Source organism: Pezoporus flaviventris, unplaced genomic scaffold, assembly GCF_033815535.1.
Source record: "Pezoporus flaviventris isolate CSIRO_AGI_PZ_B2104156 unplaced genomic scaffold, CSIRO_AGI_Pfla_v1 ptg000001l, whole genome shotgun sequence".
NCBI lineage: Eukaryota > Metazoa > Chordata > Aves > Psittaciformes > Psittacidae > Pezoporus > Pezoporus flaviventris.
In genome coordinates this window covers 40,570,882-40,588,605 of record NW_026892549.1, presented here as the reverse complement: position 1 = coordinate 40,588,605, position 17,724 = coordinate 40,570,882, and the positions used below count along the sequence as shown (strand labels likewise).

The window sequence follows — 17,724 nt, the reverse complement described above, 5'->3', positions numbered from 1 at the left end:
TCACAAGGGAAACTCCTGTCAGCCCTGACCGTGGCTCTGTGTAAAGATCTCCCAATATTCTTAAGCAAACAGTCCCATACGTGACACAGACGTTAACAGTGCAATGTCTAGATTAGTAGTTAGATTCTTTTTCCTGTCTGCTAACACTTATACAAATTGGAAAGGAAGGCCAAAATTCAGAACGAAGTTGAACTCTAGTAAGCTTAATAGGTTTGAATTTACCTTGTAATTATCCTGTTTTTTTGTAGTACAAAGTAAATGTTTGGCACTTAGAAACCAAAACATATGGCCCTCCAGATTCTACTGAAATTTTAAACATATGACTAAAGGAAAAGAGGTATCTCAAATTCAAAATGATACCTCCTCTGAATTGTTGATTTTTGTGTCCTAGTTACTTTTTCAGACATGAGATTTACAGATAATTCTGCTTGTTGTCCCTCTAGTAAAGACTGTGTTTTAAGGTAGCTTGTTGAATCGAATCGCTACTGATTCCTTGATGTCATTTTAAATCCAACCTTTCAAACTATAAAGCAACCCCAGCCTGAGTTTTTCCAGTGGTACACAACACACCATAGGAAAACATGTTCCCGCCCAGCTTGTCCAATTGCATTCAAGAGTTCAGCATGGCAAAATCGCCATTTTACAGAGGAACAGAGTACCACAGATGTGAAAACTGAACTGGACCACATACCAACAACCTTTAAATACTATTTGCCTTTAAATAAATGCAGGGTCGCCAATAGAAGGGACTGTTAAAGACAGAAATATGTCATAACTCAGAAGTTTCAAAGGAGTATACAGTCAGAAAAGACATTTCCTAGTATAGCAGGCACTGTACTGGATGGAAATTGCATTAGGTGGTGCACTTCATTCTGAATTTCCACTGAACTGATATCCCCCCAGACTGAGCTCCAAAACTTAAAACCAATAAGCTGTTAAGTTACAGTGGCCAAATGCAGTGTTGAGCTTACAACCAAACTAAAGGGTAGGTGGTACGCTTTAGTGTTCTTTCCAATTTGCATCTTATGTGATCTTTCAAAGCCTTCCCTGAAGTTTCATCAGAAGCTGGTAGGCATCACTTCCTCTCCTGAAGTGTATTGCTGCTTGCCTCAAAGGCTGCATCTCAGTTCTGAAATAGCTGCATTTTGGTATCTGGTGGAGATATTTTCATTATGTACAGAGCAGTGTTGCTTTCTCTCTATGTACATAGCTGGAATTACAACGCACCATTTTCAACACATGGACTGAGAACTCATCCCACGACCTGCAGTTTACTACAAGCAGCCTAGAAGCAGCAGGCAAAGGCTTAAAGAGGCAAAGCTCTTCAATAAGAAAATGGTCATGGCTAGTTTATTCAGATCACATACTGATACAGTACATCTGGTGGGTAATCTCAAGAAAGAGGAAACAATGGCTCCTCTAATTGGCCATGTAGCTCAATCTGTGTGGGGATATGGGCAGAGTGCTAACTCAGCAGGAAGACCACCACCTACCAGAACTTCCATCCAGTACAGATACAATGATCTCCCTGATGCACTCAGGATTTTTCTAGTGAATGTCTTGATGCTAGTATATTGATAAGCAAAAAGCTAAATATAATGTCTTTTCTCATTTCCTTTTTTCTTGCTTTTCATGTGTTCTTAACCTCCACTGGGAAGCAGTAAATACACTTTATTTTTATTACCCCCCAGTTTTCTATTTAACTTTTCTGTCCCTCTTCTTTACACCTCTTTTTCATAATAGCATACCCTTTTTAAAACTTTCCTGTAATTTATCTCATTTTAATTGTCTGTTAATATTCTGTTACTGTTTTGTTGCTTCTCTATCTGAATTTAGTATTACTATCACAGTGCCCCTCTAATTTGTGTGGAAAAACTTGGTCCTCAACTAGTGCTGTAAAACCTATTTACATCCAAGTTTTACTGCTCTGAAAAACTCTATACATAAACCCCCAAACCCCTTATTATTTATATTTGAAATCCTTCTGTCCTAAAGCATTGCAGTTATACCTGCAATCAGATCCATGCAGGTAAACTACCCTACTGATAACATCTCATTGAAGTCACAGAGCTCTCAGTGTACATCCAATTGTAGAAGAAAGACCAACTTTCATATTTAGTTTCAGTCCCAGACCACATAACCTTCCTAACACAAAACATCATAATGTTCAGCAACACCCTGCTAATAAGGGGCAGCTTTATAATATTATTCCCATCTTTCCAGCATATGAACAGAAATTATGTCCCTTACCAATCAAACTCCAAATGAACTACTTCCTAGGTTATCAGAAATCCAAAGTCATCTCTAGTAGTTCTGGTTCCAGGATGACAGGCTATCATGCATTTCATTAACAACTTCTGATATTGCAAAACTAACTGCGTTTTTTTACACCAGCCATATTTTTAAATACTAGTCTTGTGGATCACGTAATCTCACATTTTAATATTTCCCCTAAAATTTGCTGATGTGTATATACTGACTCATTTTAAAGGTTGTGTATCTTAGCTTTTATTGGCTTAACGTTATTTCTGATTTATATTATTATGCCAAAATAAATGCAGCATCTGTTCCTAGTTACAACTGCTACTTCTCAGAGTGTTCTGTTATTAAAGTAAAAAAAATGAATTGCAAGAAAAAGGTTCTTTTCCTTTATGGCTATGTTATTCAACTTGCCAAAACCTGATTCTAAAGTAGAATCACAAAAACCTATGTAAAGAAATACAGATGTTTGAAAAACAGAAGCTGGGGTTAGCTTTTCTAACTACCCTGGAAAAAATGAACTGTGACAAACAGCTTTTGGATTAATTTACAACTTACTATTACGTCACACTCTAAACATACCAGTAAAAGTAAAGAGGCTTAAAATAAGACTACACATCACACAGTAAGAGCAATCTTCCAGTGACAGGGAAGATTCTGCAGTGTTCCCCTATCGTAACTTCCTGATACTATATGTACATTTTCTCAGTGTGTTTCTTCCTGTTCTGCAATAGTTTCTAGGCTAAGCCTGGGCAGTTACTGCAAGGTCATAGTGCTGGACTGATTCAAAAGCACTGTTTATTCTCTGCTTGGAGAGGCTGTTGAAAATACGGACCATATTTTTAGGTTTCCTAGTTACCAGCTTCTCTATGGGTTTTTCTGTGTAGCTTGTGACTTCAAATACTCCACACAGCTATGGACAGATGACTGTGTTCACTGTACCTCTTAGGTAATTCCCTGTGATACCTACACTTAGGTTTGAGTTCTTCAGTCCAATGCTTTTCAGCCTTACTCACACAGTCCCTGGAACACCACATGAAAGGTAACTACGAAAAATTCATTCATTCAGGGAAGTTTACAAGCCAAGGGTCAAACTCACTGCCTAAGTTTACGCACTGCCTAAGTTTACGCACTGTCCTACCACCCTGCATGTGCACCTGGACGTGAGGGAAGGCCAAGGTGAAGTTATTTCCGTTTACAGGAATCCTTCATATGGTGTAACACAGAAACAGGCCCCACCAGTAATCATTTCTGTATCATCATATACTTATACAATGCTTTAAACATATTTCCTGCCTTAGTTCAGCATTCCGAGTGCTCCCAGTTTCCTTTGTGTTACACGTGAGGGACAGCACCCCAAGCTGGCACTGAGGGGCATCTGTTAATTCTCCTTAACGTGACTAAAGCAAAACCTGCTGGTATAAACGCTCACTCTGCGCTTAGGCTTGGCTCCTCAGCTCAGAGAACAGCACCCTGCTACTGCCGACGCTCCTGTCACGTTAAAATCTTAACTCGTGGCCTTATCCTCGATGGGTTTCATTATAAGGAAGAGGCAGAGGACATTTTAGTTCCAGGCTGACCGGGTCAGCCAGGTGCGAGCCCCTCACGGCCACAAAGCTTATGCAACGGCCCGCGGGTCAGCCATTGAGGTGTGGCTGCCGGGCCGCGCCTCCAGGGGCCACAGGCCGGCGCTAACCCGGCACCCCGTCCCACAGCAGCAGGCTGCCGGTCCTGCGGGCTCCGGCACCGGGCACAGCGCGGGGCCGCCGCCAGGGAGGGCCTGCCCGGGCGGGAAGGCTCCCCTGGGACGGCGCCGACATCTTAGCGCCGGCGGGGACAAAGCGTCGCGAGGCACAGCTCAGCCGGCTTCCCGGAGCCGCTGCCGCCGCCAGCCCTCAGTGACAGCCCCGCCAGATTTCAAAGGAGCGCGGCTCCAGCCCGGCGCCTCCCGGACACACGCTCACCGCGCAGCCTGCGCGCCGGGAGAACGGGGCGCGGGGGGAGGGGGGCTGCGGTGGGGGGAGAGCAGCGCCGCCGCCGCGCAGCTGTGCCTCTGCGCTGACCCCTACGGAGCGGGCTGACGGCCAGGCCCCGCGGGCCGCGTTCCCCCGGCGCGGCGCCAGAGTGGAGCGCGGCGCCGGTGGCTGGGCTGCCTCCCCGCAACGCGGGGCCGGCGCAGGCCCGCGGCCCGAGCAGGCCGCTAACTCTCGGCGGGTCCCGCTCATTGTTCCTCGCACAAGCCCTGGCAAACAGGAAGCCGCCTCGGCATGGGGCTCCCCCCCCCCCGCTCCACCGCCCCTGGCGGGTGACTGGCAGGCCGGGCAGCCATTGCGAGCGGCGACGGCGGCGATGCGCAACCAATGAGCGCTGGCGTAGGCGGGAGTTCCGGGCTGGCAGGCGGGCGGGCGGGCGGCGGTGTCGGCCGGGCCCCCTCTCCCGCTGCAAGCCCCACCTTTCGGCTTTCCCGCACCGTCAATCAAAATAGGAAAAAAAACCCCGGAGTAGGCTCGGGCCGCCGCCGCCGCTTCAGCCCGCCGTGAGCACAATAAGCATGTCCCCGGCGGCAGCCGCCTAGCCCCAGCCAGCAGGGCCTGTGTGCGAGCCAGCCAGCCTGCCTTGCCTGCCTCCCGCCCAGCCAAGCCAGCCAGCCGGCCGCTCGCACTCACACCATGACCGGTACGTACGCACCGACCGAGCCGCCCCGCGGGGCTCCCTGCTCCTGCTCCGGCCTTGCGCTTCCCCGCTTCGGCCCCGGAGCGTCCGTGTGCGAGCGAGGCGAGAGCGGCACTGAGAGCAGCAGCAGGAGGAGCAGGGGGAGGAGGGAGAAGAGGGGCAGGGGCAGCAGCACGGGGAGGAGGAGGAGGAGGAGGGCTCCGTGCGGGAGGGCGGGGGGAGCGCTGGGGTTAGGGGGGGGGGAGAGGGAGGGAGAGGGAGGGAGGGGGGTGATCGCTCCCGTCAGTGACTCTCCCCTCCCCCTCCCCGCTGTGCCCGCAGCTCCCGAGAAGCCCGTGAAACAAGAGGAAATGGCTGCCTTAGACGTGGACAGCAGCAGCCACAGCGAGTATCTCCAGCACGGTAACGGCGCCGCCTCGGCCTCCGCCGGGGCGGCAGCCCCCCAGGTAAGCGCAGGCCTGGCCGGGCCCCTTCCCCCCCTCCCCTCCCCCGGGTGACACGTTGTGAGCGGGTGCGGGAGCCGGTGCCGCCGCCGCCGCTTCCTGTGTGCGCGTCTGCGAGGAGCCCGGTCGCTGTCCCGCACTAACCGCCACCCACTTTCTCTCCCTGAACCCGCCCATTGTGGGTAGGACGCTCAGCCGTCACCGCTCGCTCTGCTGGCGGCCACCTGCAGCAAGATCGGCCCGCCGTCGCCGGAGGAGGATGAGGCCGCCGCCGCCGCCGCTTCTCACGCTGCCGGAGCGGTGAGTGCCCGCCCCGCCGCTCTCGCACGGCCTGCCGGGGGGAGAGACAGCACAGCCAGCCCGCCCGCCCGGGGGGAGGGACGGGACACACGGCACTGCCCGCCCGGGGGGAGGGACGATAGCAGGGCCGACCTGCCAGGAGAGGGGTCCCCGGGCTCCCCTGCCTCTCCAGGAGGAGCCGGGCTCCCGGGAGGAGGAGGGAGCCTAGCTCCCCCCTCCCCCGCCATTGAGAGCGGCGTCTTCATTTACTTTCAAACACGGGGGGAGGCGGGAAACCTTCCTCCCCCGGCCCTGGCACCGGAGCGGCTCGCTCGGCATCCGGCGAGGCTGGGAGGCATCTCACCTCCACCTGAGCGCAGCCGGTACCCTCTCCTCGGCTGTCAGCCTGGCGCCGCGCACCCAGGCAGGAACACAAAATGAAGGCTGGCTGTAGGGAAGGATGTAGTTAGAAGTAAAATGGCTGTTTAGAAGCGAACGTGGTGGTGGAAAGCTGCTTCCTGTATCGACGCTGTTTTTTCTAGGCGCAGTTATCATGCAGTCCCTCGTATTGCAAACCGAATTTCTGTCCTTATCTCTCATGCGCTGTCGGCTCTGAAAGGAGCCTTGATGACCTTGAGACCTTGTGTGGTGAGATGGATCTTGCAGACTAGAAACGCGTTCTTGTTGAAGCCAGTTTAGCAGTCTTCAGAACAAAAGCCTAATGGAAACTCACATGTTCCTTAATTGGTCTAGCCAAACTCTCTTGTTGACATAACGCTCTTGAAGTTAAAAGAGATGGTGTGTTTCTGAATAACCGATGCCTAAAAATATCAGCCTATTAAAAGGGAGTTCCAAAATACCTTCTAAAATGACGTGATTAAGCCTTTTTTGGCCTTAGTCCTTGGACAAAAAATTATCTGGTTTTCTTTTGCTTTTAAAACGAGTCTTGTTTTTTATACCTGCTGTGCAACAGCCTTGTGTGTTCTTAGGATTCTGCAAGTAGGAAATAAAACTGCAGAGCATTGTACTGATGGATGAAGTGGCTTTGGCAAGCTTTTAACAAATGTCATAATGTTAAGTTTACTAAATACTCGAGTGCTGAACTTTAAAATACTTTTCATCTGTGTATTTCAGCTTACTTTACATAAAAGGAAGCTGAGCAAAATAGTTGTCTGAGGTCACGCAGCATTTTGTAGACTAATGACAGAGCTTGAAAATATATTAAGATTCTGACCCCGTTTCAAATGTTCTTTCTGCTGAACCTGTTTATTTTCTTAAGCAACATGTTTTAAAAATACTTCTAGACAATGTTAAATGCCTGATACCTCCAAGATCTGTTTCATGATACCAGATGCATACAGTGTTGAAAAATTGAATGTTGGATCTGCCTCTTGCATGAACATACATGTTGAAAAATAAGTGATGCTTAAATGATAGCTTGCTTTTCTATATCTACCTTAAGGTTGTTCTCATTTTCAAGCTAGAATTGTGAGTCTTGAGGATAGGTCGATTGCTTTGATATGAGCTGTGCTGGGTCTGACAGGCTACTAAAGTGCTCGTACAGGACAAATGGTTCCCGATAGTTCAAAATGGGCAAAGCGGTTTTAAAATTTTACTTTATTCCTGTTAAATTCGTCTGTTGTTATGTTTATATATAAGGTACTTTTCAGGACAAGGTGGAAGTAATTCAAGAGAAGCCAAAATCTTAGTTAAAACTAAATATGAATATAAACTCGCTCACTACTTTCCATACATGAAGATAGGCCCCTCCTACATATCTGCTGTGAGGTAGGTTATAGCATTCTGGTAATTTTTACACTCCTACCACATAGCTTTTGAATGATTCAGAATATTTTGGGTGGAAACTAAATATAAATTGGAGGAGATACCTACAGTAGCTGAACTAGACTGGAATTAATTAAGATGACCTTAATAAAGGGAGGGGAGAGACTGAAGTCGCTGAAATATATTCCTTATGAAAAACAGAATGCTGAAAGGGATTTAGTGCAGTGAAGATCCGTGTGCCCCCCCACCTCCCTGAGGGCCCTGAGTCTATCTTGTTGGGAGGTGGAAGAGGGAGGGAGAAGCTGAAAAGGCTTAGACTGTAGGTAACTCAACTCATGCAGAAAATTATATCTGTATGCATGGACACAGACATAATTGTCATCCTGGTGTTTGTGATGCTCATCCCTTTCTCAGGAGTATAGATGAATCGGTTTGATACCTGTATATGAGTGATGGTAACTAATACAGCGATGGGGTGGCAGTCATTTCCTAGTATTTCCTATACCTGGACTGCAGTTCTGACTGCTGAATGTCTGGTAGAACTCTCAATCCGTACAAATGGATAGGAGAAGTTAAACTAGGTGTTTCCTTTTAGAAGCTTTTGAAGAGCTTGCTTGTGTAAGGAGAGCAGTGCTGACTCTTTGGGGGTATTTTGTTAATGCCTTACTGACATTTGCTTGGGTAGGAGCTGGCAGGGCTGGAGCCACTGTACTAGGCTAGCCAGTTACAGCACACCGCTTTCCTGGCTGAAATGGCATGCTGCAGCTGCTCCCCAGGAGCCCAGCAGTATGATTTAAAAGCAACAGCAACAACAAAACTCCCATAGGAATGCAAGGAATATTGCGTGTCTGGGATTTAGGGAAGAGCTGAAGCAAATGTGATTGTATTTGCTGTGATCTGGATGGCCCTGCTTTGAGCACAGAGGTTGGACCAGATGACCTTCAGAGGACCTTTCCAACTGAAATTATTCTATGATTCTGTGTTGATATCTGAATGCAAGCCTGCAGTTTGAGTGGACGCCACTTCTGTGCCACTGAAAGGATTAATGTGGAAATAGAAATACTAATGAGACTGACAACTGCTTGGTATAGAACGTGAGTGAAGAAGACAGTTGACAGAGCTAAACTCAACCGTCTTTGTATTCCATTCTGTCAATGAACTGGGCAGGCTGTCTCTAGTCCACAAGGTTTTCAGCTTGGCCCAGGATTCTGGTTAGACCTCTACTAGCTTTTGGATGACAAAATACTAGCAGGCATTACTGCTAATCTTGTCTTTATACATTGATGGAGATTGCAGCCTTTCAGCTTAGGCTTTGACACCATGATATTTTTTCTGCCTACAATCATCCTACAGCAGTGCTTTGTGTTTTGCCTTCTGGTGTTTGGTTTTAATGTAGATGGCCTTGACCTTGTGGCTTGCTTACCTGAAAATCTTTTCCTCAGTTGCCATACTGCTGCATCCATGGCTGGTTCAAATGCTTGCTGTGGAAACTTCTCCTTGAATACTGATTGCTACCTACAGGTGTATGTGAAAGCCTTGCTGGGATGGTATATGCTACTGCCTGACCTAGAGTGGCAGATTGTATGTTTTGACCTCTATGGATGTCTTTTCCTCTCTTAGGAATTTAATGTCTGAGAAGTTTTAGTTTGGGTCTTGCTGTTTTACTGTTTATTGCTAACTAGTAATTCTACTTTAAACTATCAGTTTCAGATTCTTTTTCATTTAGTTACAAATACTCTAGTTTCATTCCAGTCTAAACCTCTGTGAAGACCTTAGCATTAGGTGAAAAGGAGAAGCAAAGCTGTGGCAGCAGAGCTGTGCATAGGAGAGAAAACAAAAGAGGAAACTGATTCTAAAATTCAGTTCCAACAAAGCCTTGATGGCTAGTTGTGTGGTTGTATGATCAGGTGATTGTTTAAGAAGTTACAGAGTTGAGGTGATAACCAGTTCTTTATGTTCTCTTTGTTGCAACACAAAGCTGAAGGCACCCTCTTGAACTGTCATGCTCTCGAGTGCCGTTTTTCTGGCTGCGCTGGCCATGACTGGGATAGGTTCGGATACAATGCAAGGCTGGCAGTCCTGGGGTAGTGTTTGGACTCAATGATCATGGAACTCTTTTCCTACCTAGTTGATTCTATGATGAGAGTGTGAGGTTGGATAACTGGAAGGTGGGTGAATTGAGGAAAGAGTCAGGCTGGATGAGAAAACTCTTGGCTTTCTCAGTCTCCAAAGAATAAGAGCTGTCAGAGATGGCTGCCCCAGTTACAGTATGTAGCCGCATCTAGTGTGCGGCAGGCTACACTGATTCTTTAGTTAAAAAAAAAAAAAAAGGCAGGGGGAATGATTTATTTGTGTTGTTGCTTACCAACAGTATGTGGAAAACATTTGGAGAGGTTAATGATTAGCAATTATGGGGGCAAGTGGAGAAGATGAGTATCGCTTCTCTGCTGTAGACAAAGCATTTGTTTGTATCTTTTGCAAAGAGTGTTGGAGTGTTGTAAGATTGCTTTGGCATATCTTGAGCTTTAGAATCGAGTATCCGTACTTCACAGAACTTAACAAAAATCTGGAATTCCAGTTTGTTTATGCCTCAGAACATTACTTTAGCCATCTGAGATGCAAACAGCTTAACCTCAGTTTAGGTGGAAATAGTAATAGTGCTGATAGGATAGAGAAATATGAAGGCATTTTAAATTTCATGTTTCCTGCTAGGCAAAGGTATGGATGAATGCCATGTGTCTTAGTTACCCATACTTCTCAGTTCTCTGGCTTATATGATGGTTTTGAGGAAGCTCAAAGTTATTCTGACATCCATTTTCTCCTTTATGGGTGATAATATAGCTTCCTGATGCTAAGTTTCTGGATGTGAACAGATACACCATGTTTTCAGTGTTTTTATATACAATGTTTTCAGCCACCATAGAAAAGTCTTCCTGGGATTGTCTTGCTTCTCTCCATTTTACGCTTTTGCAAAGCAGAAAAGTGTCAGGTAGACTGTAGTGCCTAATAGTATGCTTCTCAAAAGCTCACCTTTTTAAATGTTCTTTGATTTTTGCATTCCAGTTATATCTTCCTAGGGCTGGATCAGAGCCAAGTGTAGAAGTCTGAAAATACGTATTTTAAAACATTTAAACCAAAAAGTTCTCTCTCTAGCATTTGAACATTTATTAAGAAGTGTTAAGGTTTCAGTAGAACAGTTGAGGCTGGTAAGGATCTCTGGAGGTTGTCTGTTCCCAACCCCCTTGTTTAAAGCACAGTCAGGGGGTATTTCTAATAAATAATACCCCCTGCCTAACTCCATCTACTAAGCCAGTTGTCTCATCATAAAAAAGTTGTCAGGTTAGTTAATTAAGCATTGTTTTCCCCTTCCTAAATCTAGGCTACTTCTGATCATCTCCTCCCTCCCCCCAAGGTTATTTGAAGGTAATTCTTTTTTCCAAAGGTTATTTTCAAGGTTATTTGCTTCATTGCCTTCCCAGAGATGAGAATGACTGGCCCCCAGCTCAGCTTTCTTGTCCTTGATTATTTGGTAGAGCCTTCAGCACCCGAGTTGAAGGCATGAAGAAAACGAACCATTTCACACAAACTTCTATGCAAAATTCTATTTTGGCATGGAGTTATGTAGAGAATACTACACATATATAGATTAATAATTGATAAACAAATGAAGTTAAATACAATCTAGTTAAAAATGCCTCCTTGTTGCTCATTTGTTAATACTGCAGCTGTCATGTGTCTACTGGTGTCAAGGATGTTGTGTTGTTTTAGTTTAGATGGGTCCTGAAGTTCTGCTGATTAAAAACAAGCTATAAAAGATTTGGGTCCAATTGTCCATCTCAAGCAAAAAGATGTGGATGTTCCTTAAATGAGACACAATTAAATGTTAGATACATTTCACCAGATTGGAATTGGCTTTTAAAATAACATTTTAAGCAGCCCCAGATAATATTTTTTTCCCCTGAAACATTCTTCAGTTTTCTAAACTTTTGATTTGGGAAAATGCATTTCTCTGAATTGAGTGGCTTCATTGTAAGATGTCTGAAACATGCAACAGAATTAATTTGCATTAACAAGCAGCTTTGTGTCATCTGAACCACAGTGACTGATGTTGAACATGTGTTTAACCTATGGCAAATACAAGATAGGATGTATTAGCTCATACCTTAATGAAAGAGTTGAAGCAAGTGCATTTTATCTTATATTTGTAATGACCTAAGAATGCACAGATAGTTTACTGTAGCTTGGTAAACACATGGTATTAAGCTCATGCATTAGAGCCCTAGCTCTTTCATAAAACAACAATTTGGATGAGGCAGTGGCCAATCTTCTTCATTAGGTATGTGATTTTTAAATGTTTAGGAGCTCGTGACTCATTATCTGTCCACCTCTGCTCGTTTTGCTGATGCTTTTGCTCCAGGACTAAATGGAGCAAAAGTGACTTTCTGAAAAGTGCAGCAAAAAGCACTCCGCAATAGACTGGCACAGATAAAGGTTTTGAAGTTCTGTAGCAGTAAAATACTAATGGGTATTGGCATGTGTCCAGTTGATATCATTTAACATGTGGAAATGCAGGTGCCTACCACATGTACCCTTTCTTACAGGGGTGTTTCTCCCCTTTCCCCTTTTACTTTGGTGAAAGTTTCCCCCCCCCCCCCCCCCCCCCCAAGTCCCCCTCAGCATGGTTTTGATGGCTTTTTAAACATGTTTGGTTTAGATTGCTTTTTAAAAGTATCTTATCTTTTGTATGTGTTTATTTCCTTCCATATTTGACTTAATGTTGCTTTAATTTTCTCTAAACAACTTGAACAAGATAATTACTAGATTTTTATTTATTATGACCCCTCATTCTTCAGGGATGAGAATTTTGGCTCAGGGAGATCTTTTTATTTTACCCACTGGAAACTATACAAGGCTTGTTAAAGAATCAAAAGACAGGCTGAACAGCAGTTGTTGCTTCCAGTCTTTGGTGGTACTTGACCTTTCTCCAGGTGGACCTATCATTTGATTTTAATTCTTCCCATGCCTTGTGCCAGCCACTCTTTGCTCTGTTCCTGTCTCTTTCTCTCATTTCCTGATACTGCTTCCAGTGAACACCCTGTTGCTTCCTGTTCTGTCCTCCTTGGCAGAGTAGTGCTAATGCTGAACTTCCCTCAGATCTTTGTCCCTTCCTCTTGACACATAGCCTTTGGATTGCAACTGTCTAGCCTTCTCTTAAAGGATCAGTTTTTGTATAACTGCTGTCTGAGTATCAGTTGATAAGAAAGAGGGCTGTTGGTTTATTTCTACCCTAGTAGAATTTTCCAGTATTTTTGATGGATGGATAATAGACAGCAAACAAACTTGGGTCTACTGTGACTGCACTGTAAAGATCAGTGAGGGGGCTGCAGATGTTGCTGCTCATACGTTAGTGGTAGAACTTTGAGTTACTGAAACAATGCTTTATTGCTGAGTATGCAGTGAGAAGTTACTACTCTTTTCAGTAGGAAAAAGGAGCCCAAGAAATATCTTTCTAGCTCAGCAGACTTTGAGAAAGGGTATAAGTCAAGCTTGTTATGACAGGTTGATAACCAGTTGAGGTTAGAGATCATCCTCAAATACTCTTTACCATACAGGTTTTTTTCATGCTTCAAAATTAGTAATTTTGATAGTTGCCAGATAACTTCTTGAAAGCCTCGCCCTCTTTTTGCTCCTCCCTCCTCATGATTCATCTGGTAGTGTCTGATAAAGCCAGCCATAAGAGCAACATGTGAGTAACGGGCATTTCATGCACTGTGTGTAGCAATAGTTTCTTGTCCATGTCCACGGCTACCGTGAACTCCTCAAGGGACTGACAAGTGCATCTACTAAAAGAATGGCTCTGTTGAGCTAAAACCCTTACAGAGTAGGATTTGAGGGACGATTTCACCAGATCATGAAAAAGTGAGGAGAGATGTGTGCCCAACATGAAAAAGGCAAAAGCCATTGGATGGTGATGTGGAAATTAACATATGTTTGGGGAGGAGAAGAATAAGGCGGGTCATTTCCATCTCATGAAGGAAATGGGCTCTCTTTGATCTATTTCTTTGGAGGATACTCCTATGTATTACGTGTGAGTAGAGATAGACATACTATGGCCTATTAGGTCAGTTCACCTATAGCCTAAATATTCAACATTTGCTTGTACATAGTGTAAAACTAGTGATAAATTATATTAGACTTGTAATGGTTCCTATTACTCTTTCTTTCTCTCTTGATCTAACAGATACTATAAGCACATTATATTATACATTTATTTTACAATGAAAAACATTAAACATACAACAGTCTTATTTTTGCTTTTGGTGTTTTCTGACTTACGTTTATCTGTGAATTTTCTGTGTTTTTTGCTACTTTATAAAACATTCAATTAATAATTATTTCTATACTAGTGAACTGAGTAGTTACAACCTTCTTAGCGGCATTTCAGCAGCCGGTACCTATATGTAAATATAAAAGTATAAAGCTAATATGGTAGTAGAGGAAAACGTTTTTTTTTTTTAGATAAAATGGTGTGATATGGAGTATTGTATATTTTTTTCCTAATCTCATAAATTACAAGCGTGAAAAAGTAAAGGATTTAAATATGTTGTTTAACTGAAAGAGTGATCAGTATAAGAGGAAAATAAAATAATAAAATGGAATTACCATTACTTCTTTTTCTGATCCTTCAAGCATTAAGGCCATAAAATTAGTTGATTCTGTATCTATTTACTCATAAACTACCTGAAAGATTATATGCATTTTTGAGGGCAAAAGAAGGCTAGAATTCTTTTTTAATTCACAATTATTATTGGTACAGAGGAATTTGGAACCAAGATGTGTGTTGTTGGAAATGAAGTTTACCAAGCATAATAAAACTATTTAATAGAGTATTTTTCTTGTATGCGTCAACATTTTAGTGTTGCAGCTTGGAACAGGATAAGAAAGTGAAACTAGGAAAGTCCCAGCCTACACTGTGGACTAAATTCACTCGGATGCATGCCACAGGGTTCATTCAGGCTGGCTAAGTCTCAGTGTAATGTTAGAGAAGAATAAGCTGTGTCTTGTAATTTGCATATCCAAGTCCTTTTCTAAAGGAAGTCAGAGTGCAGCATCAGAAGAAAGCTGTGGTACGCTCTCGTAACTTTCCTACCAGGAGTGATCACAGCATCAGTGTAGAAGGCCAGATTAGAGCTTTGTGTCCTGTGGACTCTGCCAAAGAGAGAAATTTTTTTTTCACAGAGCTGAATGAGTTGTAAGACAAGTTGTTTATTTGTTGCTGAATAAAATTTACTCCATTGATTTACTGTAGTGCCATAAAACAGATAAGGAGAAACTTAACTACATCTTTTTTAGATTGGTGGTTACTTACCAAGTTGATTGACTGCACAGATCTGTCCTAAGCATTGCAGGATGTTAAACCTAATTCTTAATACTCTATTCTGAAAAAGCTTGCTTTGGTAAAAAAAGGTAAGTGCAATTTACCTTTACTGAATAAGAAACAAAAGCAGATTTCATCAGTCTTTTGGTTCTTTAGCCATTCGGGGTCTGTTCTGAAACACTGACCTTTCCTATTGTTCCAGCTTAATGAAGATAGATTTTTTTTGTGTCTCCTAACAGATACATATAACTAATGCAACTGTGATTTCAGTATAAAAGTCCTTAGTTCAGAGGCCTTCTTCCCTAGTGAAACAGTAACTCATACAAGCTTATAAATACTAGGACTTTGTATTATGTGTAACTTAAACTGAGACTACTCAGTCTTTCCAACTGTGTGACTAAGTCACCTCTTAACACTCTCCGTACTCCTGAGTCACAACATGCACATCTATGCCATATATTACACAGAGTCTGTCAAAAGGCAGTGGAGCTCCAGGAGATACAGGCAACACTGGTTTCATGGCGATTCCTTCACTTCTGTGTGATAGATGCTAGGCTAGGTAAGGAGTGTAGCTGAGTCCCAGGGTAACCTGGTGATGAGAGCTCCAACAGCTGCTGCCAGCTCCCTTCTTCCCACAGCCAGGGACTTGGATTACCCAGCAGCCCCCATACCAGAATAACCCTGCTGCTGGTCACCAGGCATAGCCATGGCACAGGAGCTGCTTTTGACCTGCTCGCGAGCAACACGCAGCTCACGACCCACAGGTTGGTTACCATGAACTAGGCATTAGCTCACTTACAATATCTGTACTTCATAGTTCTAATCATGTTGCTGTTGTTCATATGGGGTGCGCTGCATGTTTCCCAGTAGTGTATCAATCTCTAGTGTCGAATTGCATGGCTGTGCTAGCATGTAGTCTGTACCTCTCTTGTTTTAATTTTGTGTTTTCTTTTTTTTCTTTTTATTCAGACAGGGGATTTGGCTTCTGTGCAAATAACAGGAGCTCCAAATAGATGGGAGGTCTTGTCTGCAGCTCCTGCCACTATAAAGGATGAAGCTGGTAATATAGTACAGATACCAGGTGCGGCCACAGTAACTTCAAGTGGGCAGTATGTCCTTCCTATTCAGAGTTTGCAAAATCAACAAATCTTTTCTGTTGCACCAGGATCAGATTCGTCGAATGGTACAGTGTCTAACGTGCAATACCAAGTAATACCCCAGATCCAGACAGCGGATGGTCAGCAGGTTCAACTTGGCTTTGCAGCCTCTTCTGATAATGGCAGTATAAATCAAGAAACTGGTCAAATCCAGATCATTCCTGGCTCTAATCAAACCATCATTGCCTCTGGAACACCTTCAGCAAATATTCAGAATATCTTATCACAGTCTGGTCAAGTCCAGGTTCAGGGAGTTGCAATTGGTGGTTCGTCTTTCCCTGGCCAAGCACAAGTAGTTGCTAACGTCCCTCTTGGACTGCCAGGAAATATTACTTTTGTACCCATCAATAGTGTTGATCTAGATTCTCTGGGACTTGGCAGTGGTTCTCAAACCATGACAGCAGGCATTAATGCAGATGGGCACTTGATAAATACTGGACAAGCCATGGATAATTCAGATACTTCTGAAAGGACTGGTGAGCAAGTTTCTCCTGAAATCACAGAAACCGCCACTGATAATGACTTATTTGTGCCAACATCATCTTCATCCCAGTTGCCCGTTACCATAGACAGTTCAAGTATATTGGAACAAAATGCAAACAACTTGACCACAACTAGTGGTCAAGTTCATAGTTCTGATCTTCAGGGAAATTACATCCAGACATCAGTCTCTGATGACACGCAGGCTCAAAATATTCAGGTCTCCACAGCACAGCCAATTGTACAACACATACAGCTTCAAGAATCTCAGCAGCCAACCAGTCAAGCCCAGATTGTACAAGGTATTGCGCAACAGACAATCCACGGTGTGCAAGCAAGTCAAAGTATATCTCAACAGGCTCTTCAAAATCTTCAACTGCAGCTGAATCCTGGAACTTTTTTAATTCAGGCACAAACAGTGACCCCTTCTGGGCAGATAACCTGGCAGACATTTCAAGTGCAAGGAGTTCAGAACTTGCAGAACTTGCAAATTCAGAATGCACCTGGTCAACAAATAACTTTAACCCCTGTGCAGACTCTCACTCTTGGTCAAGTTGCGGCAGGTGGGGCGTTGACGTCAACTCCAGTTAGTCTAAGTACTGCTCAATTGCCAAATCTACAGACAGTTACAGTAAACTCTATAGATTCTGCTGGTATTCAGCTGCATCAAGGAGAAAATGCTGGCAGTCCTGCAGGTATTTATTTTACTCTTTTTGAAGAAGGCTGGTTTTTGTTATTGTGTGTGGTTGGTTTACATACTTATAATGGGAATGACATTATTGTCTTGCTGCAGAAGCTTACTAAATACAGTGGGTTAAACGTAGTGATGACAGATTTTATTTGAAATTAATGTTCCTTTGGAAACTCCTGTAATGGTAGAATATGGCCCCACCTTGCTGCTTTTAGTATAAGCCCCTGTAACTCCCAGCTGGTCATACTGGTTAACAGCACTTCTAATACAATGTTTATTGGTGCTTAAAAGTCTTACCATGGAGAAGACCTGTGTGCTAAATTGGGAAAGGGGATATCTGACTATCTGACTATCAAGCAGTATCATTAGCATACCCTGTTCTCCCAGTCCTGAATAGATGAAATTTTCATGGAAAATCCCAACATTTCCCTTTATAGAATTTTTTTTCCCCCTGAAAATTTTCAGACCCCCTGAGGTGCTGTTATACATCTGCTGTTTTGTTAAATTTGTTTCCTACTGGTTTAATATTGGTGTAACTACGGTGTACAAAACTCATGTAAGCAGAAGTAAAAAAGCATG

At 43.8% G+C, this 17,724-nt stretch overlaps 1 protein-coding gene across 2 annotated transcripts in view; it reads left to right on the top strand.

The window, feature by feature from the left end:
* The first annotated feature begins 4,643 nt into the window (after positions 1 to 4,643).
* The window catches only part of SP3 (Sp3 transcription factor), a 36,019-nt gene continuing 22,938 nt past the window's right edge, over positions 4,644 to 17,724 (top strand). The window contains exons 1-5 of one of the 2 annotated variants that reach the window (XM_061453821.1): positions 4,644 to 4,935; positions 5,254 to 5,378; positions 5,562 to 5,675; positions 15,787 to 15,898; positions 15,983 to 17,149. In XM_061453821.1, the coding sequence (XP_061309805.1) occupies positions 4,929 to 4,935; positions 5,254 to 5,378; positions 5,562 to 5,675; positions 15,787 to 15,898; positions 15,983 to 17,149 (1,525 nt within the window). In that variant the 5' untranslated portion in view covers positions 4,644 to 4,928. Of the gene's footprint in view, positions 4,936 to 5,253; positions 5,379 to 5,561; positions 5,676 to 15,786; positions 17,150 to 17,724 lie in introns of both variants that reach the window. The other variant, XM_061453813.1, reaches the window with a different exon arrangement.